Consider the following 18,830-nt stretch of genomic DNA (forward strand, 5'->3'; position numbering starts at 1 on the left):
TGCATAATTTCTCAAATTAACAGGACTGTCACTTACTCCATACACTCGTAGTTTGTTTTTTAGTGCATTCCTCTTAAGACAACACCATGTGTATGAATTGAACCTTCAACAGAGGAATCTAGCATCTGAATTCGTATTCATATCTAGCTGACGCGACGACGGTGGCTAATCGCCCGCGTATAGGTACAACATTAAAGAAAATACTTTAATAAAAAATTAAACGTTTAAAAGTATCAAAGGGAAAAAATCAGAAACCTCTTTTGGACGACTCTTGCTGACGTCTCTCATTCGCCTCTTTTAATTTATCATTTCCACACCGGATCGCTAAAACTTCCATATCCGAGGGTCGGGGGACCTTTGCGAGTGTCTTTTGGGAAATTCCTGCTAAAGTTTCGCTTTAAATATTTTAATAAACTCGTATTAAAGCCGTAAAAAACACTTTGCGCTCCCGTTTTTTACTCGCGACACCCCCGCCGACGATTTTACCGCAAATTTTAAAGTACACGCTCTGGATGTACCTACAACGAGTAGGGAGCGCTGCTTTATAGGGCGTATTTCATTATTCATAATGCTTTGTTCCGAACTTTGGGTCTCTGTTTTGGACGTGTTCCGTTGTTTTTGACAGGACAGGTTTGTTGGTAGGTTTCGCAACGCAAGAGAAATTAAGTTTCAAAACTTTGTCAAAGTCTTGGATGAATAAATACTGTCAAAGTTTAATATTTTTATTGTTTCCATGTCATAATATGTATTTGACGCGGTCAAATACATATTATGATATGAGACGATTTACCCCAGTTAAAGTTACCTATGCAGATAACTTTATCTACGTATAGGTAGATAAAGTTTACAAGTACTTTAGAATCGCATTTGACGATTTAAAAGTGCTTACAACTTGTAAAAGTTTGATTCAATATAAAAAATTGATTTTGATTTTTTTGATTATGTAATAAAAGATTATATTTTTTTAAATAGTAAATAGTACTTAGTAGAATAGTAGTAGTACCCACTTAAATAAATTAAATCTGCTAATATGTTTTTGTAACTCAGCGAAACTAACTCAAAAATAATGTAATCCAATAATAACGTACTATGTAAAAATCGGTCAAGTGCGAGTTGGGAAGAGAAAGGGTTCCGTACCATCATAATAATTATAAGAAATAACACTTTACTTAATTTTTTTTTAAATTTTCATGGCGGTAATCTTGAAATGTTTAGTATTTGTTGTTATAACGTTAATAGAAATACACATTATGTGAAAATTTCAGGTCTCTACTTATTACGGGTCACGAGATACAGCCCGCTGACAGACAGACGGACGGACTGATGGACAACGGAGTCCTATTAATAAGGTAATAGGCTCCCGTTGGCACCGTTCAGGTACGGAACCCTAAAAAGAAAGAAGATTTACTTAGATAGATGTATCTAAACAGGACACTTGGATTGGCTCATGTTTTGTAGAGCGAGAGATGAGTTATTCTTCTACTGTCATGCGTTTTTATCTTCTATCTCCTCACCGAGCATGAATTACATACGATATATAATATCAACGTTGTTTATGATAGGTTTTTTTTTTCAAAACGCATTTAAATATCCCTATCCAAAAAATACTGGTGCTACAGAAGTTAGAACATTCCGAGTACATTTTACCTCCGTGTGATATTACTTGGTTATGATAATTCGCACCGGTCGCATAATGTTATGGTATGTTGGGAATGTTTGCGTAGATTTTTATTCGAAAAACCGGAGTTACGGGAGATTTTATGTGAAAACATAAAGATGGTTTTTTACTGTACGCGATATTGTTTTGGGAGTTGCTTATTTGGATGGTTTTGTATTGTGGGGAAAATAGACTTTGGAGCAGACCATTCATCCTCTAGGAACACAAAATCTAGACGAAAGCTATCCTTTGCCAACATTTGTTAAATTTACACACAGACATCTTCAATAGTCAAAGTCAACTTGTAATCGAATTAAAAAATAACCAAGTGCGAGTCGGATTCGCACAAGAAGGGTTCCGTGCCTTCACGTGTCTAATGCTATAAATATCTGTCTATGCTACATACATACATGTCTATTTAAAGTACCTACTACCTACATTACCATATTATTTTACTCTTTAGATAGGTAACTTTATTAATATTCAAAGGGGTAGACACTATACGTATCAAAGGCTTTTGGATGGCGTTCAATGGCAGACGTTCAAGATCGTCTATAATTCGATTTGCATCGACTATGCGCATCGTTCCATTCGTAACGTGATTTCCTTATATTATAATAAGTAACTAACATTATAAAGACGTAAAGTTTGTAAGTTTGGATGTACTTGAAAATTCTTTCAGTATTATATATATTATATCAGTATACATATAGCTACACAATATATGAAGTGATGATGTGGCCTAAGATAGGACACGTTTATCTAGAAGGTGTTTATTTATCCACTCTTGTTTTAAATACCTGGATTTGTAGGAAACACTGATCTCGGAAGAGTATTCCAAACCCTACCCATGCGTATAACGAATGATGACACAAAGCGTTTCATGCGCGTAGAAGGAATTTTGGCGACATAGGGATGGAAACTCGCCCGGCACTCTACATACCTGGCAATGTTTTCATCGTCGTAGATTTCGCAGAGCATTTCTTCTAAGTCCGTAGACAGCGAAGTCAGCAACTGAAAAAATGAAATACTTATAGTTAAAAAAAAAATTACTTCAATGAGGAAGGCTAAAAACAGATTATATCTACTTAGTGATGCTCAATTGCTAGGTCTAAATCTAGTACTATCTTTTGTTACATTGAGGAATATAAAAGGGAAAACCTTTAGACCTGTCGTTTTAGTATAGTTTGGAGATAACTGAATTAGCCACAATACCCAGTTCTCTTCTTTGGTATGTATAAAATATAATCAAAACATAGTTTGTTTAACAAAAGAGCAAAATGAAAATTTTCCAGTTAATTGTGGATAATCCCCGCCATAGCTGGGCATGTTCGATTTTCTATTCACCCCCGAGCACATATTGGAATCGTAGGGGAAATGAGTTAAACCTTGTTCACCACAGTCGCAGGTTCAGTTTGTTTGCTCTCGCTGAACGGAGAAACATACAGCCTTTGCGAATGACCAACAAAATGATCGACTTACCTAAATAATAATTTTAGTCACTTAAAACCCTCTTCCTATCTTTTGGGTTTCATTTCATCGGATATCGAAAAAAATCTACTGTATAAGTTCTTATGTATCCAATAAGCAATAGTAGGGTTTATTTCAACTGATAATGAGTTAAAAAGTTATCCCATATTCGAAATTCTTTATTTATGCTACTAACTCGTAAAATGTGTTTGGATCACGCGTGAACAACTTAATCAGTGGAGTAGATTCAGAGCAAATTGGTTATGACAGACAGTGATTCTATAACGGTTCGGTTTTATCGTTCGGACATACGGTACCCTAAAACCACCAATGTGTGAAACATTGGTGGTTTTAGGGTACCATACCATAACAAGATTCAGTTAAAAACCTTTAAAAATGCCATATTTACGAATTTCCAAACCCGTATGTAACGAAGTTAGTTATTTGCTTAGTTTGCAGACGAGGCTTGCCGCGGGAATAAAAAGTTTCTCAAATAAAAAATCCGAGCAGTCATCAACGCCCCACGTGTTTTTGGTCCTTTATTAGCACGCCCCTACACTTGTAGGACAAATTACCATAATTCCATCGTATACGTTGATACGTGCCAAATGAATCTGCCGAGATATGGCGATATACATTTTACACTTCCTGTTACGACAGTGACTAATGCTTTCAACTGAAGAGTGTAAAGTAGGCATTTGTAACCTTAGCGTGCTACACTATGATGTCGTCTATAATATTAGTACATAATATATAAGTATGCTGTAGACAGTGGCGTGCGCAGGATTTGAAGCTAGGGTAGGCATTACTTAGTTAAATTACCTATTTATTGAATATCTTGATGACAAATCACGAAAAAAGAGCACGAAGCTATTTTAACTTAGGTAAGCATTTTTTGTGCCTCTATGAACTGCACGCCTCTGGCTGTAGACATGTAATTATCATTTTCATCATGTCAAGTGTCAACCCATTTGACGAGCCACGCCCGCGTTCCTTGCGAACTCCTCTCGGTAGGAAAGGCTTTCCGAACCACTCGGAGATACTTTTGACCATTTAAAAACAATAATTGTACTTTTAAAAGTTTATTTGAATAAAAAACCTTTGTATTATATTCTACGTTTCTACTACTGAGCACGGTTCGCCTCTCAGAATAAGAAGGGTTTAGATCACGCTGGCAAAGTGCACATTGACAGACTTCACCAATCTGTGATACTGATAACGTTATATAGAGGTCTCAGATGTGCGTGCAAGTTTCCTCACGATGTTGTCCTTCACGGTTTGAAACGAGTGATATATGTATTGTTAAATATTATTTATGTACTTTCCATTTTTTCTGTGGTAACGTACTTTTTAAAAAATAAATAAGAAGATATGAGCAGGGAAAGTCATTTATACCACGCACATTAAAATTGTAAAAACTATTCTATTATATACTTAGATACCTACTTGATGTTCTGCAGATTTTAATGGTCAACGGTAATCACTTAACATCAGATGCTCGTGTGGTGAATGGAGACTAATGGAGTAAAAAAGATGTTACTATGACGGCTATAGTAAGTATATACATATAGGTGCTATTATAGCTTGCTGTTCAGCTGAAAATTTATACACGAAAATTGAATTTTACGTACGCTTGAAACCGCAGCTAAAAGCTAGTGCAGGCTTTGTTAATGGACTATTTTGTACTTTGTAGCCGCATTTAATATTCCATTATCCCTATATAGGTCAATGGCCTTGGTGTATACACACCTCACCGTTGCCAAGGGAACGAAACAATAACACAACTCTACAGGAAGACCGTTAATGCACTCGAAATTATAGTCTAAATTATACTTATCACGGGATATTACACTTTAACATTAGTTTTTGTTATGGGTAGGTACCTACCTACCTATATATATCTACCAAATAAGTTTTTAATATTAGGTAGATACTTATTATTTCTTATCTTACCAATAGAACGTAAGATAAGAAACATAATATCTAAGTTCTACTAAAAAGTTTAGACATATTATACAGCTGTGTACAAATTTTTTTAACGGAACCTTTTACATCTTAAGGATATTATAAACTCTCTGGACAACTGTGTACAATTCTGTAGCAGGTACCAGCTTCAAAATTTTATAGAGTCGTAGTCGTCATATAAAATCTCATCACGATATTATGTTCTCAAAACTATTTCCACACAAAATTTATTTTGGGCCATTGTTATATAACTTTAGCTCTTCCAGAATTATCTCGTTCCCCTAAACTCAGTCCTCTCTGCACATAATTATCCACTCTTAAAGAACTCATAAAGTGCATAGAAGTCGAAAGAGTGCTTCAAAAATTCGCATAAAGCTAACGAGGCCCGTCTAATTGTTTGGAAGTGTCCCGTAATGTTGCTGCCGGGACGGTTGACGCTCAACTTATTATATTTCTTCATAGCGTTTAATGTTATGAGACGATATTTTATCTAGTAGAGCAGATATACAAAATTTGAAGATAAAATATGATCAAATATTATTATATCTATGTCATATTTTAGTAGGTTTTCAGCAACATCAAGATCAAAGCCTTGCTTACAATTCATTGCGAACTTTTACAAATGCATGACTTATAAATTTATTTAATTGCGTTTTTGTGTTATCCTATCAGTTATCATCAGTATCATCATCTGTCTTCCTTTTCTAATAACAGTTTGCATAATTTTATCTGTTTTTATTAAAAGACTATATTTTTACTAATTTAAGAAAATATTATGGCTTCTGTAAAAGCAGCATATCCTGCAATATGCAAATGTCGACATTAAACTGCGCGTCCCTCGAGACTGGTTGAACACCCGCGCGTTTATGAATAATGCGTTTCGTTACAGCTCCTACAAAGTTACACTTTTCTATATCAACCCTTAGGTCTATACGATAAATTATTATAGACCTAATCTTGTTAAGGGATCTATAAAAATTCAAATGTGTAGTTGTTAAAAATAATATTGCACACTATAAAATATCAATAAAGTAGCATAGTATTGTGTCCTATTTTAAATTGATTTCTGTAACTTTTTTTTCATCAATAGTAAAAGAATCATTTTTTTTTTTCTGACGAATTGTTTCGTGCGCGACATCGGCCATCGCCTACGGAAAAGAGGCTTCGATCTGGGGCCTACCTGCCCCCCGATTGTGTAAGAAAAACGTGTTCATGAGTAGTGTTGAATTGGGGATCCTGTATCAAAATCCATGGGGATTTTGGATCACTCTCGCTAACGCTCGTTCGCTACGCTCACCGTGATACAAAATCCCCATGAATTTTGATACAGGATCCCCAATGTAGGCTACTGTCCACAACAACACATTAAATAAATGGAGTATTCCTAAATCCAAGCAACAATTAATCACTATCAACAGTGAGACAAAATCCTCAATGACTAGTTATTGCGGATCCTATATCATACGCCCGCACCGCACAGTGGATGATATAATACGATGAGTTCGACGAGACTGCGGCATTCATAAGAAATGCGAACGAGCCCATATGCATGATAATTTTACGTCTAAAAGTTTGCTCTCGCATAGTTAACCATTTGATTTGTTGCGCTCAAATTATTTTTGTATATTGATCGTGTTTCTGCTTGATCCGGCATTGCTGTATTCATTAGTATGAATTTCGATCGATTGATTCGAGGCTTGCGCATACTTATAATAGGTTGGATAAAGGTAGACTCTTTAAATGTTTATAGCTCATCAGAAATATATTCGTATTACATTAACGATTGCTTTTCCACATATCGGACATAACATTTTATCCAACGATAAAGCACATTTAGTACACGTTATAGCATGACCACATGGTATATAACACGCAGCTACTTCTTCTACAAGACAAATTTTGCAGCAAAGTGTTTCTTTAATATTTTCAACACATAATATGTTTCTGTCTGCAAAAGAACTTATTATATTGTTATTTACAAATTGTTCAGATACTTTTGATGCACCACAAACATCTTTGCTATCACTTTGTAGGTATGTTTCACCCTTCACAAGTAAAACATAGGGACAGGACGGAAACCAGCGTGCGTGCTCCGACCATGGATGATCTTCGATGCCCCAGTCTTTGAGCCTGCCATCACAAAAGTAACAAATCACGCGATCACTATCTCCTGTATAAAAAAAACCAGCATCAGCCATTTCTTGAGGTTTTTGATTTAAATCTTGAGGCCAGGTATCAAAACTTCGCAATCTTGCGATTTGAGTTGCATAGCGAGGATATTTAGGATATATTAACTCCATTCTGATCTACAAACAATGAATTTTGGATAAAGATTTATTAGTAAAAATATATTATAGCAGATTTCTAGTAAGGTGTGCAAGCTTATCATACATTATTATTTATCGAAAATTAATTCTTTAATGATGAATTTAGACACATTTCCCGCTATTTAAATATATTTCGATTGTTATAAATACTTTGATAAATAGAGATTAATGGGCGAAAAAAATACGTACAATGCGTACTAATATAATAAATTCACTGATGCCCCCACGACTTCATCTGCATGGATTTAGGTTTTTAAATCCTGCGGGAACTCTATGATTTTCCGAGATAAAAAGTTGTCTATATCTCTCCAGTTCTTTTACTATACCCACGAAAAATCATGTCGATTCGTTGCTCCGTTGCGACGTGATTGAAGGACGAACCAATAAACAAACAAACAGACACACTTTAGCATTTATAATAAGTATGATTAGTGATGCAAAAAGGCGTCTGTCTAAACTAAAGACTAACGGCTGAATCTTGCCGAAATTTGATACACAGACAATTCACATCTTGGAGACGGATCCAGGATATTTTTTGACGTCGAAAATTAAAGGATTTCCACTCAAGTTTTAAATCAAATTCGCAAGGAAGAAGATTGAAGCATCAAATAGGAGCAAATATTATTAGACCTTTCACAAATTTTATACCTACCTATGGAAAGTAGTAAAATGTATAACCTTTTAACATTTTAACTATCGCGAGTCCGACGCATACCATTCCTTTTACGGTTAGATCTCAATTCACTGCGTAACTATAAACAACAGCGTCTTCCATGCTTCAAAATCGAACACCTATAGCTGATGCGGCAATAATTTATACGTAAGACAGTGTTCATACGAATGTATAAATCTAGTCTGATTACTTTCGCAAATATAAGTTTTATGTTGTGATGATTTAGTGTTTAAAGTTACATGCGCAAATGTTTAAATCTAATTTATTTCAATCCATTTCGTTTATTATGAAAGAGGTTTTAGAATTCGAGCGTATAAATAGGTCGATCCTAAGCGTCACCATTCCTTTCTTTCCGAGTTTTGGATACGACGACAACAACAGTCGAAATAAAGTATGTAAGTATTTTTATTTTATATGTTTATTTTTGAATTAAGCAACTAGGTACCTATTGAATTTTTATTTGGAGTTTTCATGTTGATAGTTACTTAAATTGTTTTTCAGGGCCTCTTCATCTTTCATCAATCCATTTGACGAAGACGAAGACCCCATCGCTTTGGTGCAGCCCCCATCAACATCGAAGTCTCTTAAGAAGAAACGTGAGGTGAAGCGGAAGAAGACGATCAAGAAAAAGGAGGTGACTTCTTCTGCTCCGAAGAATCCGTTCGAATCGAGCGGATCGGAATCTGAACCCGAAACGTCTCCAAATACACCTACGAGTCCATCTGTTAAGCGGAGGAGGTTTATTACCGAATCTGAGGTGAGTTGTCTTATTTATATTTTATTGGATTAAAGCTTTTAAAAGGCTTCCCAATAAGAATGTTGTTAGGCAATTGGTCTGTATATAAATTTATGAATATAGTTTGTTAAAGTTATTATTTTGTTAGGGATCATATCCGAAGGGTACCAGTGGGATCCTATTACTAAGCTACCGCTGTCCGCCCGGACGTCTGTCTGTCAGCGGGCTTTATCTCATGAACCATAATAGGTAGAGAGTTGAAATTATCGCAGATGATACTAAATTGAATATTTTTCAATTTCAGGATGAATCTACTAGCAAGCCAGTGCGCGCTGCGAAATTGAGAAGTTTTCTCAGTCGGCGCGTTGCGTCGGGGTATACATCCCAATCAGACCCATCGAAGAAAGGCAGCTACTACTTCGAGCTGCGCGTCTACAACTCTGAAGAAGTGGAGAAACTCGCGAACAATGAGCGTTGGAAGCATGCCATCTGCACACTAAAACTTGCAACTGATTTAAATTCGGTGGTATGGAAGTCCCTCACCAAATTAATTGATGATAGTAAGGCTGAACTAAAAAATATTCAGCCCATTTTATACCCTGCAAATGAAAATAATTTCTAAGATAAATTTTGTAAATTAAATTTTGTAAATCTTAGAAATTATTTTCATAAATAAATTCAAAAAATATTTCATCTGCAACATATTGTATATAATAAGTATGACAATTAAATTACTATCTTTATGTTTGTGCCTGTAAATATTTTTTAACGTGTTTTTTTTACAGAAATTACAAAGCCTAAACCATACAAAGCCTAGACCATACAAAGCCTAGATCATACAAAGCCTAGACCATACAAAACCTAGACCATACAAAGCCTAGACCATATGAAACTAGAAATATAAAAACTAGAACCATATGAAACTAGAACCATATAAAATTAAATTAACGTGTTTTTTTTACAGAAATTACAAAGCCTAAACCATACAAAGCCTAGACCATACAAAGCCTAGATCATACAAAGCCTAGACCATACAAAACCTAGACCATACAAAGCCTAGACCATATGAAACTAGAAACATAAAAACTAGAACCATATGAAACTAGAACCATATAAAATTAAATAAAAATGTCTAAATGTTCATATCGAAAGATTTGAAGTTGGGATATTAATAACGTGATACTTACAGCCCTTATACTCTTACTAAGTCTGCACATTGTCTGAAAATAACTAGATTACTTTATTTTAATACAGTCATCTCATAACTATCCAAAACTTAAAATCTAGAACTGAGAAACTAGAACCATACAAACTAGATACTTGACATGTTTGAATGTTGATATCGAAACATCGCATTACTTCCATTCTATTAATAACTGTTTACTGTTTATTAGCCAATAGCTTGATTTATTATTTAGCTGTATTTCCTTACCGATTTTTTATACGCAGAATATTAAAACCAGAACTGAGAAACTAGATACTAAATAGATAAACAAGATAAGCAATTCTATGAAATTGAAAATGTTTTTCTGCAAAGAGTGTAACCTTTATGTTAAAACATCTATATCGTCACATAACAGAACAAATACTCATAAATCTAATAGTTTATTTCAATCTAGATATGAGAATGTGCAAATTATAAAAACGGCTTTTAGAAACAGAATAGTCAGTTACAAAGTAAATCCGACCTCTACAACTTTAGTTCCAGAGAGTTTTTTTTCACAAATATTTAAAACCACACGCGAGATCATAAATATATCTCTAAAGAAACACACTGCCATTAAAGTAAATTTTGAGTTATTTGTTTCGTATATTTTACCAAAAAATTTTGAAAAGTCTATTAAATCTTTCAGTACTAAATATGGTATTATAGTCCAAAGTACTGATATTGATAATTTTTTATTACAATGTGCTCAAAAGTTAACTTGCAAATGCGCAGAATTCGAACAGTCAGAATCTGGTTGGACAATTGATTCTATCAGTCATTTGGAGATAAATATTAATAAATATAATCCTCTGAAAGGTGGATCATATTTGGCATTACCATCACATATAAGAAATACAAAATCATGTCTAAATATTCATAATTTCGATGATTGTTGCTTTTTATGGTGCATTGCTGCTAAAATGTATCCTACAAAACTTAATTCCAATAGAGTTTCATCATATCCTCATTATTCATTGCTTTTTGACATAAGAAATATGACATTTCCTCCGGGAATTGAAGATATTAAAACCTTTGAGAAGAACAATCCAACTATTAGTGTAAATGTTTATGGGTTAGAAGCCAATAATACAGTTACAGGTCCTTTGTATGTGACTTTAGCTCGAAAACTTACCCATGTTAATTTATTATATATTACTAAAAATGACAAAGCCCATTACTGTTTGATTAAAGACTTTGGCCGACTTGTGCGAAGGCAATTAACAAAACACAAGTCTAAAATATTTTTATGTGATGAATGTTTTTTATATTTCGCAAATGAACAAAAACTACACAATCACGATTGTGCTAAAAGACAAACTGTACTTCCAGAAGATGGTAGTAAGTTGCATTTTTCAAACTATGAGAGAACTCAAAGAATTCCTATCGTGATATATGGCGATTTTGAGAGCTTGCTTTGTAAATATTCAAACGAAAATAAATCTCTTTATACTGAAGATATACAAACACATGAACCATCTTGTTTCGCTTATTACATATGTTGCCATTCTAAACCTGAGCTTAATGACTTTGTAAGCTATCGCGGACCAAACTGTGGTAAAAAATTTGTTGAAAGCATTACGCGAGATGTAAAAAGATTGCACGGTATTTTAAATACAAATAATCCAATGTTTCCTCTTACTACCGAAGAGTTGACTTCATATAATGAAGCAAAAATTTGCTGCATCTGTAAAACAATGTTTAAAAAATATGATATAATAGTAAAGGATCATGACCATTTTACAGGTAAATACCGAGGCCCTGCTCACAACACTTGTAACATAAATGCAAAAAAATGTACGTTTATACCGATCATTTTTCATAACTTGAGTGGTTATGATTGCCACTTATTTATTAAAGAATTATCAGAAATTACCGGAAAAACGAGCTTGATACCAAAATCTAAAGAAAAATATATATCATTCACAAAATTTTTACCTATTGATAAAACAAATGCTGCTCAACTGAAGTTTATCGATTCATTTAATTTTTTGAGTTCGGGTTTGGATAAACTGGCAAAGAGTCTTCATCCGAATGATTTTCAGCATATGCGTGTATTTATTAAGGATGAACACTTATTAAATTTGGCCTGTAAAAAGGGTGTCTATTGTTATGATTATATGGATGCATGGGAGAAATATAATGAAACAAAGTTACCAAAACATTCGATTTTTTTTAATAAACTCACAGGTGAAAATATTTCCATTGAGGATTACGAACACGCTTTAAAAATATGGAAAACTTTTGGTATAAAAAACTTAGGAGAGTATACAGATTTATACTTACAATGCGATGTCTTATTACTATGCGACGTTTTTGAAAAGTTCAGAAATATGAGTTTAGACTATTATAATTTAGACCCCTGCTATTATGTATCATCTCCATCTTTAAGTTGGGACGCAATGTTGTTATATACTAAAGTTGAGCTTGATTTGATTTCTGATGTGGATATGTATCAGATGTTAGAAAAAGGTATTCGAGGTGGTTTAGCCCAGTGTTCATTGAGATATGCTGAAGCAAACAATAAATATTTACCATCCTACAATAAAAATGAGTCAAGTACGTACTTAATTTATTTAGACTGTGTCAACCTTTACGGTTTTGCTATGATGCAAAAAATGCCAATGCGTGACTTTAAATTTTTAAATGAAAATGAAATTAAAAATTTTGATGTAAGGAACATTTCTAAAAAAAGTCAGTGTGGATATATTCTCGAGGTAGATTTATGTTATCCGGATAATATTCATGATGCTCATTCAGACCTACCATTTGCTGCGGAAAAATATTCTCCTGCTCAAAATCAAAGCAAAAAATTGGTGGCAAATTTATATAATAAACATCGTTTTGTTATTCATTATATGCACTTGCAAGAATGCTTAAAGAATGGTTTATTGCTTTTAAAAATATACAGAGTGCTATCTTTTTATCAGGACAACTTTTTAGAGCCTTATATTTTTTTAAACACAAGTCTCAGACAAAATGCCAAGTCTGATTTTGAGAAAGACTTTTTTAAAAAGCAGAATAATTCTATTTTTGGAAAAACGATAGAAAACAAAAGGAAGCAGGTTGACGTAAAACTAGTAAACGTTTGGAGAGATACTACAAATAATACTAATAAATTGAATGGAGCGGAAAAATATATTAGTGCACCACATTTTCACAGTTTATCAATTTTTTCTGAAAACTTAGTAGCTATTCAATTGAAAAAAACAAAAATTGTCTTAGATCGACCAATATATATTGGATTCACGATTCTTGAACTGTCGAAAACGCATTTGTATCATTTTCATTATTCGGTCATAAAAAGAATCTATGGAAATAATGTTCAGTTATGTTATACGGATACTGATAGTTTACTATATCTTGTAAAAACTGATGATTTTTATGAAGATATGAAAGATAACATTCATTATTTTGATACTAGCAATTTTGAAGATGATAATATTTTTAATATGCCGAAAGCTAATATGAAAATACCTGGATATTTTAAAGACGAAATGGGAGGAGAAATCATTTCTAAATTTGTTGGTTTACGCGCAAAATTATATTGTTTACTTTCTGAGAAAAAAACTATCAGTAAAGCAAAGGGTATCACGAAGCCTGTGACAAAAAAATTAAACTTTGAGAAATATAAGAAAGCCTTATTTTGCAATGAAAATATAAGAGATGATATGTTTGTCATACGATCAAAAAATCATCAGGTTTTTACTCAGAAAATTAATAAATTAGTATTAAATAGTGATGATAATAAAAGGCAAATAATGGAAAATGATTTTAAAACTTTGCCTTGGGGGCATTACAGCACGATTCTTTAGTAAAAATATTATGCTAAGTACCTATGTATTTTACAAATTTTTATGTGTCTAATTTTAATATTAGTTTTAATGGTAATTTAGCATTTAATAAATTTGATTAAGTTTACCACAGTGTTTTATTTCAAATAAAATCACAACATATTTTATATTCCCTTTATTAATTCAACCAATTATTTACATTACTTCATAAACTTAGTACTTAACATAAGATTAACGTATTATAAAAACTTACTACTTAATGGAAAATATTCGGACTACAACTTACTTGCATGATATGAAAATATAAAATATACTTTATACTTTAATTAGAACTCATTTATGCTTTTTATTTTTACAATCGCAAAATAACAATAAAATAATATTAAATTTAACTATTCAGGCACACTTAGCTTTTGTATAATCCTATTAATTAAATCTTCTGTAGCATCCATCATATTGTCATAATTATCACTCACTATGTACTGTACACTCAAATTAGTCTTTGCACTGTTCTCCTGTTCTTTACTATCAATTTCAAGTATTTCAATTTTTATAATGTGGCTTCCCTTTGCTTTATTTTTCCGTATAACAAAAGATGAATCTGGAGCTGGTGAAATCACATGATCTATTTTTGGAAGCTTCTTTTTTAAAGACAATTTATTTTTCTTTTTTATGGTTTTCAAACTGGTGTTATTTTCAAGTGTTTCATTATTTTTTTGCTCACGTAAAGCTTTCAATCTATTCTCTTCTTCTCTTTCTAAAATAGCATCCAAGTCTTGAGCTCCATAAAATGGATTATTCATACTTGTGTTTCTTTCGTCATCCGTGAAATAAAAGTCCGACATGATGCTGTAACAAAATACAAAATTTTATAAATATAACAATAAAACAACATTTATAAAAATATCAATAAACAAATTCTAAAATAGAAAAGAATACAGTCAAAATATTATATAAGTAATTTTTTTCACTAACCAGAAGCGAGTGAGTTCCTTGCGTGAGAAGATCTGGGAATGAAAATTGTTTAGTAACAAATCTATGGAGTCAAGTTTTCAAAACAATTGTATATACTTGTATGACATTCGTCCGCATTATGCAATCTCTAGCGACATGTTAGAACCTGTTTAATATTAAGTTCTTACGAATTTCAATTTCATACTATTATCACAAGGTTTAAATTAAAATGTATACCTACATTTTAATATAATCATCGACAAATAATAGTGCGCTAGACAAGTGCGAAGTGAAACACGAATGTGATACCTACAAGCAATACCTTAAAATTTAAATCAACTAGCAATAATATGAAGTTATTTAATAAGTTGCATTTTTAAAATTATCATCAATCAGTAATATGAAGTTGATAAAACAGGCTGAATCATTAAAAATAAATTATATAGATGTTGAAACACCACCACCATGCTTTAGCCGACATAGTAAACTTCTACCAAACACAATTCGATGCATAATTTGCGGACCCTCCAACTGTGGGAAAACAAATATTATGATAAACTTATTATTGCACGAAAATGGACTTAAATTCCAAAATGTTTATATTTACTCAAAGTCCACTTTTCAATCTAAATATTGTTTCCTACAAAAAGTTTTTCAAAATACTCCAGATGTTAAATTTATTATGTTCAAAAATAGTGAAGAAGTTATTTCGCCAACTGAAGCCTTAAGAAATTCTATTTTCATTTTTGACGACGTGACTTGTGAAAATCAAGTTAATATTCGAAATTATTTTTCGATGGGCAGACACAAACAAATTGATTGCTTTTACTTGACCCAAACATATTCAAAAATTCCTAAGCAATTAATACGTGACAATGTTAACTTTTTAATTATTTTCAAGCAAGATGATATAAACTTAAAACATATATATAAGGAACATGTTAATTCTGATATGAGCTGGCATGTCTTTAAACAATTGTGTGCAAGTATTTGGAAAGATCCGTTTATGTTTTTATCAATCAACAAAGATTGCGAACTAAATAACGGTCGGTACAGAAAAACATTTGACATATTCGTGAAATTCGACTAACAATTTTACAATTATATACCACATACGAGACACAAATTTAGTCAGTCAAATGAGAGCACTGGTAAGAATACCTACCCATATTTAATTTAAAAATGGAAGCCGTTGTAAAGAAACAATTAATTAAATCAATTGAAACCATCAAAAAGAAAGCAAAACAAATGCGTGAAGAAGAAGATGATTTAGAACTAAAAAGGCGCAAACTTTTTAAATCCATAACGGATCCATTAGAATCCATAGTATTGCAAAAAAAAGAAAATAAAAACAATAGTCACCATGATTTACCAGATACATGTTCACCTTCAACTTCTGATAAAATTAAAAACATAGAAAATGATGATAAAAATTATGTAACACCAAAACCAATAACTTCTACCCAAAATTTTGAAGAAATCGAAGAATTCTATACTCCATCTCCAACGCCTGAAAAAAGCAATGAAATCTATAATTTGAATGTACCTTTTGGTGTACGTAATGAAAATAGTAATTTAATGATTGGAAATACAAAAGTAACATTTTCAGATGGTGATGCTCATAGCAAAAATATGATGGCTAAAATAGGAAATAGATCCTATGAAGTAACCCCAGGTTTGGCAGAATTATTATTTCAGAGTAAACCAGATGTAAAGATTGTATCTGATCAAGATAAATTAGTATATAAAGATATTTTATGCAATACTAGTGCACATAGGAGAGATTATAACCCTACGAATCAGATTAAAGGCGATAAAGGGACAAAATATACTAAAATTGTGAAACCTCTCTTTACTGATAGTGAATTAAAAGAAAAAAAACAAGGTGGTTTTATGCCAACTCTTAAAACTTTGAAAAAAAATACAGATTTCATATACTGGGATGATCCGAATGAGTTAGTAGATAGATTGAAAATTTTAATTGCTTCAAAAGATGCTGGCAACACTAGTCATGACAATGAGATTATATCAATAATTGAAGAACTTAAAGAAGCTGGTATAATAAAATAAGTATATAAAAATAAAACCTGGTTACATTTTTGCTTAGTTCTATAAACACTGTTGAACATGAATGTCAACAAGTTTGGTCATCATGTACACAAGAAACTGAAAATGGATAGCTCTGCCTTAGAAAATATCTTTGATGCTCAACATAAAATCATCAAACATGTTGGTACACCCATTGACCCAAACGACTGTGCTACTAAACTATATGTTGACAAATTCTTAGATGGGCTCTATATACGATTAAAAACAGTAGAGGAAACATTGTTGCAGTTAAAATCAGAAATAAATAGTCTAAAAAGGAATATAGAAGGTGTAAGTCGTAAATTCAAAAAATGAGCAAAGATAGTGTAGTAAATGAAATACATAAAAATGTTAGGAAAAATTTTCCTCGAAGACATGTTATACTTAAAGACATTGATGATGTATGGCAGGCCGATTTAGTTGATATGCAATCATTCTCAAAAGATAATTCACAATATAAATATATTTTAACAGTCATCGATGCTTTTTCAAAGTATGCATGGGCATATCCGCTTAAACTTAAAAATAAAGAAACTGTGACTGAAGCATTTAGTAAGTTACTAGAAAAAGGTCGTGTTCCCAAAAATCTACAAACTGATTTAGGAACAGAATTTTATAATAGTTGTTTCAAAAAATTATTACAAAAATACGGTATAAATCATTATTCCACTTATTCCACTAAAAAGGCGTCAATAGTAGAAAGATTTATAAGAACGTTGAAAACTAAAATGTACAAGCAATTTAGCTTGCAAGGGAATTACAAATGGAATGATGGAACCCTCGAGCACATCATGAAAAAATATAACTCCACATTTCACAGAACAATTGGTACAGCTCCAGATAAAGTTAATGAAAAGAATAAACAAAATATACTAAAAAGATACAGACTACTACAATTATCAGCACCATCGCAGAAACGTTCAAAATTCAAAATTGGAGATTATGTAAGAATAAGCAAATACAAAGGAACTTTTGACAAAGGATATACTCCCAACTGGTCAACTGAAATTTTTAATATAGCTCAAGTTCAAAACACTCATCCAATTACTTACCTTCTAAAAGATGCAAGACAGCGACCTATTTTAGGATCATTCTATACTGAAGAATTACAAAAAACAAAACATCCTGATATATATCTTATTGAAAAGGTTTTAAAAACAAAAGGAAATAAATTATATGTCAAATGGTTAGGTCTGCCGCCTAGTGAAAACAGTTGGATAGATAAACTAAATCTTTTATAAACACATTTTATGTTAACAACTTTCAGTCTCTTATTATCTACGATACTGAGCAGAGTTCTCTTTTATTAAAAATGGAGAAACAACCATCCAAGCGTAAAATGACTTTGAGAAGAAAATCTAACAATTTGAAAACAAGTAATTCTGGTGCTGGTTTTAAGAAAAGCTTTAAGGATATTGTATCTCGCGCGAAAAAACATATCCATAAATTGAAACCTAAATGCAAAAAAGCTGCAATCGAATTAGCTCTTGCTGCTGCTAAGGAATTAGCAGCGACATCTTCAGTTAATGTACCGCGTATAATACCCATACCAAAGACAGGTGGGGTTTTGCCACTAGTCCCCATATTTGCAGGATTGTCTGCCGCGGGCAGCTTAGCGGGTGGTACTGCTAGTATAGTGAAAGCAGTCAATGCTATTAATTTAATGAAAAAAAAATTTCAAGAACTAAAGAGACATAACGAGAAGATGGAAACATTGTGTATCGGAAAAGGATTATTTATAAAGCCCTATGGTAATGGTTTGGGAATATACACAGCAAAGGAAAAAAACTGATTCGGCGGCTACCTAATCGTGCTCTAAGTAACTTGGATATTCTAAAAATTTCAAAAAATATTCCTTATTTCAGAGGTGTATTTATGAGAAATGAACTTCCAAAATATCCTTTTAAAAAAGAGTGTGGTATCATCAACTTAGATAGCTCTCAAAATCCTGGAACTCATTGG

At 32.4% G+C, this 18,830-nt stretch overlaps 1 protein-coding gene across 1 annotated transcript in view; it reads right to left on the bottom strand.

Moving 5' to 3' along the window:
• Window positions 1–18,830, bottom strand: part of LOC123873201 (protein sprint) — a 347,503-nt gene that overhangs the window by 297,280 nt on the left and 31,393 nt on the right. The window contains exon 3 of the mRNA XM_045917922.1: window positions 2,601–2,671. Within this exon, the coding sequence (XP_045773878.1) occupies window positions 2,601–2,671 (71 nt within the window). The remainder of the gene's footprint in view (window positions 1–2,600; window positions 2,672–18,830) is intronic.

Source organism: Maniola jurtina, chromosome 16, assembly GCF_905333055.1.
Source record: "Maniola jurtina chromosome 16, ilManJurt1.1, whole genome shotgun sequence".
Lineage (NCBI taxonomy): Eukaryota > Metazoa > Arthropoda > Insecta > Lepidoptera > Nymphalidae > Maniola > Maniola jurtina.